The sequence below is a fragment of the Cebus imitator genome, unplaced genomic scaffold, assembly GCF_001604975.1.
Source record: "Cebus imitator isolate Cc_AM_T3 unplaced genomic scaffold, Cebus_imitator-1.0 Scaffold54, whole genome shotgun sequence".
NCBI lineage: Eukaryota > Metazoa > Chordata > Mammalia > Primates > Cebidae > Cebus > Cebus imitator.
In genome coordinates, this window is record NW_016107369.1 from 5,989,345 (window position 1) to 5,996,850 (window position 7,506).

General features: G+C 44.6%; 1 protein-coding gene across 1 annotated transcript in view; it reads right to left on the bottom strand.

Moving 5' to 3' along the window:
- PSEN1 (presenilin 1) overlaps positions 1 to 7,506 on the bottom strand; it is a 93,413-nt gene that overhangs the window by 44,352 nt on the left and 41,555 nt on the right. The window contains exon 4 of the mRNA XM_037738582.1: positions 2,219 to 2,473. Coding sequence (XP_037594510.1) covers positions 2,219 to 2,473 — 255 coding nt within the window. The remainder of the gene's footprint in view (positions 1 to 2,218; positions 2,474 to 7,506) is intronic.

The window sequence follows — 7,506 nt, forward strand, 5'->3', positions numbered from 1 at the left end:
AAAAAAAAAAAAAAAAGATAATGTGACATATCCATCTTCCCCTTGTTTCTCATTCACAGAAAAACATTTTTATTCCCAGCAAAAAAGACTATTTCTTACTCCTTTATATTTATGGATGGCTATGAGAATAAGTAATGGCAATGACTTTTAGGGAGATGTGCTGTGTATTGAACTTCCAAGAAAGGAGTGAATTCTGCTGACATGTCCTATGTTCTTTTTCTCCCCCACTCCTTCCTACTGTCAGAATGCAGGCTAGGCTCCAGCCTGGACCCTGAAGTAACCTAGACGTTAGAAGCTAAAGAAGAAAGGAGACTGAGTCCTTGATGAATATAAAGCCAGTGTACTAATCTGGACTGCCTACATCTGTACTACTCTATGAGAGAGAAAGTATGTGCATTATTTAAACCAGTTATTTGGATTTTCTATAACAAGGTCAGAAAAATTTCTGTAAAGAGCCAGATAGTGAATTTTTTTTTTTTTTTTGAGATGGAGTCTCACTCTGTTGGCAGGCTGGAATGCAGTGGGGTGATTTCAGCTCACTGCAATCTGTACCTCCCAGGTTCAAGCAATTCTCCTGCCTCAGCCTCCCCAGCAGCTGGGACTACAAGCGCACGCCACCACACCAAGCTAATTTTTGTATTTTTAGTAGAGATGGGGTTTCACCATGTGTTGACCAGGATGGTCTTGATCACTTGACCTTGTGATCTGTCCGCCTCGGCCTCCTAAAGTGCTGGAATTACAGGCATGAGCCGCCGCAACCGGGCCACATAGTGAATATTTAAAGCTCTGTGGGTCATATGGTCTCCATTGCAAGCACTCAACTGTGCCATTGTAGTGTGAAGCAGCCACAGATGATGTATAAGCCAAGGAGCATGGTCATGTTCCAATGAAAGTTTATTCACAAGTTTGTGAACAACTTTGTTACTACACCTTTGCGGAAAGGTAGCTGGCAGATCTGGCCTGTGGCTGTAGCTTGCCAATGTTTATTCTATAATGTTGCCAAACCTAACCCTAACCTATACGAATAATATTCTTCAATCCCTGCAGCTCTGATCCCCTACCCTTCACCTGCTGTCTTAGATGTTCTCCCAAAACACTAAAAGTTTGGCTTTCAGAACACCATGTAGTTTTTCAGACACTTCACAATTTCAAATTCTAAAACTCTTCTTGGGGGCTGGGCGCGGCGGCTCACGCCTATAATCCCAGCACTCTGGGAGGCCAAGGCAGGTAGATCAAGAGGTCAGGAGTTCAAGACCAGCATAGTAAAACCCCATCACTACTTAAAAAAAAAAAAAAATTAGCCAGGCGGGGTGGCGGACACCCTTAATCCCAGATACTCAGAAGGCTGAGCAGAGAATTGCTTGCACCCAAAAGACGGAGAAGTTGCAGTGAGCCAAGATCATGCCACTGCACTCTGGCCTGGGTGACAGAGCGAAACTCCGTCTCAAAAAAACAAACTCTTCTTTGGGCCCCATGAGAGCCCTAGAGATGGAACTGGATGACATCTGAATGGAAGCATTTTTCTTGGAGGCCAAGGGCTGACAGCAGCACCAGGGAATCCACATGACAGCACCCCAAGAGTCTAGTTATTTATCCTTTCAATTAATGATTTTTTGGCCATTTATTATATACCTCACCCTAGAGACACAGTACCCTCACAGACCTTGCAAAAAAGAAGAAAATCAGGCATTAAGTAATGTAAATAAATATATATTTGTAAATTGTGACAAATGAGGAAGAACAAGTTGCTATGAGAAAGAATACCAGGAAGGACCTAATCATGTTAGGAGAAACAAGAATGTTATCTTTGAGGATTTAACATTTAAGCCAAGAGGAGGGGGATGACAGGAATTTAATCCACCAAAGTTAGAAAAGGAAAGAATATTCTGGTGGGGCAGGGGAAAGAAAAAAAAAACATTCTAGGCAGAAGAGCAACGGGCCCAATGGCCCCAAGAGGGGTAAGAATTTCTATGTTCAATTCAGCATAACTTCAGCTCTATCCAGTAATACCATATAGGAAACATACCTCTGCAGTGTTCCTTTTCACCACTTAAAACATCAAGTAATAACCCCTTGCTCTCTCAACTGCTCCTGATCATCAGAAAGGATGGACTCTCTAGCCATCATGCCCCTTCAATGCAGAGGCATTCAAGGTGATAATAACATCCTGTAAAGAAAAGTCACACTGGCTTTGAGAATAATAAAACAAAACTCATACGTACAGCTGCCCATCCTTCCGGGTATAAAAGCTGACTGATTTGATGGTAGCCACTACCACCACCATGCAGAGAGTCACAGGGACAAAGAGCATGATCACATGCTTGGCGCCATATTTCAATGTCAGCTCCTCGTCTTCTTCCTCATCTTGTTCCACCACCTGCCTCGAGTTACCCTGGGGTCGTCCATTAGATAACGGCTCAGGGTGGCCAACTCTCCGCCTGTCATTGTGCTCCTGCCGTTCTCTGTTGTCATTCTATAAGCACAAGAAAAACTTTTTCAGTAAATCAGACTCTCAGCAAAATCAAGGTAATAGTAAGACCCGGGATTAACAATAGGCCCATCACTGCATGAGTTCTAAAAACCTGATGCAAGAAAAAAACAATTTACAAGAAGTATGAAGTTTAAAAGTCTAGATTATTTATCACTGTTCACTGAAGGAATTCAGGTCCTCTCTTTTACCTGGGTCTTGGCTTGCTTAATTCTCTCTGTTCATCCCAGCATGATACAATTGCTTAACCTTTGAGATGTAGCTTAAATACTGACACCTGCATAGAACCTTTTATATTGGCTGCAGCGTCAAACACCTTTTTCAATTCAGCTTTTTAACTGTGATTCCAGACCAGTTATGCAAGGAACTTACCTTACCTTACTAAGACTTTAAAATCCTTCTGTCAGAGGGGCTGGGTAAAATAAGGCTGCGACCTACTGGGCTACATTCACAGGAGGTTAAGTATTCTTAGTTACAGGATGAAATAGGAGGTCAGCACAAGACACAGGTCATAAAGGCCTTGCTGATAAAACAGGCTGCAGTAAAAAAGCTGGTCAAAACCCACCAAAACCAAGATGGCGATGAGAGTGATCTCTGTCATCCTCACTGCTCACTATATGCTAATTATAATAATTAGCATGCTAAAAGACACACTCACCAGCACCATTACAGTTTACAGATGCCATGGCAATGTCCAGAAGTTACCCTATATGGTCTAAAAAAGGGAAGCGTTCTCAGTTCTGGTAATTGTCCACCTTTTTCTCAGAAAACTCATGAATAATCCACCCCTTGTTTAGCATATAATCAAGAAGTAATAGGCCTCGTGTGGTGGCTCATGCCTGAAATCCCAGCACTTTGGGAGGCCAAGGTGGGTCACTTGAGGTCAGGGGTTCAAGACAAGCCTGCCTGGCCAACATGGTGAGACCCCCTCCCCTACTAAAAATACAAAAAAATTGGCTGGGCACGGTGTCTCACGCCTGAAATCCCAGCGCTTTGGGAGGCCAAGGTAGGCAGATCACCTGAGGTCAGGAGTTCGAGACCATCCTGGCCAACATGGAGAAACCCATCCACTAAAAATGCAAAATTAGCCGGGCATTGTGGTGCACGCCTGTAATCCCACCAGCTACTCAGGAGGCTGAGGCATGAGAATGGCTTGAACCTGGGAAGTGGAGGTTGCAGTGAGCCATGATCGTGCCACTGCATTCCAGCCTGGGCAATGAGAGCAAAAATTCCATCTGGGGGGAAAAAAAAAAAAGAAAAAAGAAAAAAAATTAGCCAGGCATGGTGGTGCGCTCCTGGTATCCCAGCTACTCTGAAGGCTGAGGCAGGAGAATCGCCTGAACCCGGGAGGCAGAGTTTGCAGTGAGCTGAGATCACGCCTCTGCACTCAAGCCTGGGTGACAGAGTGAGACCCTGTCTCAAAAAAAACACAAAGAAGTAACAATAAGTATCTCTTACCCAGGCTGGAAGAAGTGGCACGATCTCAGCTCACTGCAACCTCTGCCTCCCAGGTTCAAGCGATTCTCTTGCCTCAGCCTTCCAAGCAACTGGAATATAGGCGTACACCACCACGCCTAGCTAATTTTTGTATTTTTAGTAGAGACAGGGTTCACCATGTTGGCCAGGCTGGTCTCAAAGTCCTGGCTTCAAGTGATCTACTAGCCTTAGCCTCCCAAAGTGCTGGGATTACAGGTGTGAGCCACTGCACCCAGCCATCAAGCTACTGCTCTGCCTATGGAGCAGCCATTCTTTTATTCCTTTCTTTCTTAATAAATTTGCTTTCACTTTACAGATTAGTCTCGAATTCTTTCATGCTCGAGATCCAAGAATCCTCTCTTAGTGACTGGATTGGGACCCCTCTCCTCTAACCCTTTTATCCTTATCCTGGGCTTATCTTTTCCTATTCTTAAAGTTCAGGCCAGGTGCAGTGGCTCACACCTGTAATCCCAGCACTTTGGGGAGCCAAGGCAAGTGGATCGCTTGGGCTTGAGCTCAGGAGATTAAGGCCAGCCTGGGCAACCTGACAAAACCCCGCCTCCACAAAAAATAAAAAAATCAGCTGGACCTGGTGGCATGTGACTGTAATCCCAGCTTTTCTGGAAGCTGAAGGAGGGAGACCTCTGGAGCCCAGGAGGTGGAGGCTGCAGTGAGCTAAGCCTGCACCAATGCACTCCAGTCTGGGTGACAGAGTGAGATCCTGTCTGAAAAAAAAAAAAAAGTTGCGCTTCTTTTTTCAGTGTCATTGTTCATATCTTCAAGTACTGTCTTTGTAAAGAGCAAGGTAAGTAACACGAGCAATAACAATAAAAATAATAGGTGACTTGCCAGGCACAGTGGCATGTACCTGTAGTCTTAGCTACTTGAGAGGCTGAGGCAGAGGGATCACTTGAGCCCAAGGAGTTCAAGTGCAGTCTGGGTAACATAGCAAGACCTCATCTCTAAAATAAGAAAAAAACTAAAAACAATTAAAAATACATGACTGAAAAAACCAGGTCCTCCTACTCCCGGATAAGTACATAGGAGATGAAAGTAGATTGAGCATTACTGTTAAGAGTCAAAAAACAAGCTTGAGTAAGCTAAGCTTCTGTTAGGAAAATCATTTGAAAGCAAGCCTCTCTCGGACCTCCTTTCCAACTACACGGTATAATTATTACTAACAAGTATTACTCCTATTCATTTAAAAAACACTCCAAGATGGCTGGGCGGTGGCTCACACCTGTAATCCCAGCATTTTGGGAGGCTAAGGCTAGTGGATCACTTGAGGCCAGGACTTTGCGACCAGCCCAGCCAACATGGTGAACACTGTCTCTACTAAAAATACAAAAAGTAGCTGGGCGTGGTGACACACGCCTGTAATTCCAGCCACTCGGAAGGCTGAGGCAGGAGAATCACTTGAACCTGGGAGGCAGAGGTTGCAGTGAGCTGAATCGTGCCACTTCCCTCCAGCCTAGGCGACAGAGACAGACCGTCTAAAACAAAACAACAAAAAAACACTGCACATTTAATAACAGCTTAAAATGATTACAGTGTACCCGGGACTGTGATATACGCTTTACATTTAATTCTCAGTCACCCCATCATCACCACTTTTCAGGTGAGGAAACAGCCACAGCCGGTGAGTATTACAGAGAGGGTTTAAACCCAGGCCAGCCTGACTTCAGAAATCAAGTTCTTGACTACCTCTTATTTTGCTGTTCACAAGACAAACATGGGAGCTCTACAGACCCAGTGTGAGCTGAAGGTTCTTATTTCACTTTAAATATATTCATCCCACAAGTAATTATCAAAATTCTATATTCCAAGTACTCTGCTGTGGCAATACTGAAATTAATAAGATCTAGAGGCTGTCCTTAAAAGGTTCATAAGCTGGTTTTCGAAACAGGTTTTAAAGAACTCTGCCATACCAAGGACTTCAGACTTCACCCTAGGCAATATAAAGTCATAAAAATTGTCACGGTGGGACAGGCACAGTGGCCTGTAATCCCAGCATTTTGGGATGCCACCATGGGTGGATCACTTGAGGTCAGTTCAAGATCAGCCTGGCCAACATGGTGAAACCCCACCTCTACTAAAAATATAAAAATTAGCCAGGCGTGGTGGCAGGAACCTATAGTGCCAGCTACTCAGGAGACTGAGGCAAGAGAATCACCTGAATCTGGGAGATGGAGGCTGCAATGAGCAGAGATTGTGCCACTACACTCCAGCCTAGGTGACAAAGTGAGGCTCAAAAAAAAAAAAAAAAAATTGGTAAGGTTGAAGAAATAACAATCAGATGTTTCATTTTTAGGAAACTTGACTGAGTGGCAATGAATGAGGTATCCAGCATAAAGAACTAGGTAGGTGGTAATGGTATTGGTAGAGATAAGGAACACAAGATAAGCAGGCTGGAAGACAGAAATGCTTTAGAGAGATAAACAGGCAGTTAGGTCCAATGCCAGTTACCAATAGGAATTTCAAGCTCAGAAGAGTCACAGGAAGTCACTGGTCTCTACAGCCTCAGAAATGGATAAAATCTCAGGTCTCAGAAATGAATGAAATAGCTGTGGATGGAAAATTACAGTGAAAAGATGACCAAAGGGAGAAGTGTAAATAACCCATAAGTGGCAGGTGATGGGAGAAAACCAGCAAGAGACTGAGAATAAAGGAAAGGGAAGAAAACTCAGGAATCAATATAACATGGAAGCCAAAAGAGCACAAATCAAAGAGGTGTCATCAACAGTCTGGCAGGGTCAGCGCTAAAAAGACGCTGAGCTGGCAATGGGACGTTCATCAAGGGTTTTACGAAAGTAAAACTGTGAAGAGGGAAGTCAGGTTAAGATGAGACAGGATAATTCCCTTGATGCCCTCATGGCTCTGGGTGTAGCTTGTTTACTTGGCAAGGCAACCAACCACCCACTCAAACCCCTTGCAAGAGGCAGGGAGCGAGCGTGGGAACGAGAGCAACCTTTGCTCCTCTCTGGCGGGAGCAGCTTCTGTGCGGGCCCTGCAGCAGTGTCCAAGCGTGTTACAACTAATGCTCCTTCAACTCTGCCGTTCGGGGATGGCCAAGTGCCAACCAGCTCAGTGGGGGGTCAGGGTGGCAGCCCCTGCCCTCTCCTCTTGGCAACCAGGTTCTTGTCTGGCATCCAGGAATAATCAGGTCACACGAACAGATTAAAGGGTAGTATATGCAGCGGATTTTACTGCAAGATGGAAGTGGTTCTCAGCAGGATGGAGAGTTGGAAAGGGAACAGTGTGGGAAGAAGGTGATCTTTCCCTGAAGCTAGGCCATCTCCAGCCAGGCACTTTCTTCAAAGGAGCACCATCTGAAGTTACCACATCTGTCCATAGCCTCCAACACTCAGCTGCTTCTCTGCTCACTGCTCAGCCGCTTGTATCCTTGACACTCAGCCGCTTGTATTTCTGATGATCAGCCACCTGTATTTCCAACACTCAGCCATTTATATCCCTGACATTTAGTTGTTTGTGTTGTTCTGCCACCTGAATTTTTTTTTTTTTTTTTTTAGCTGAGTTTCTGT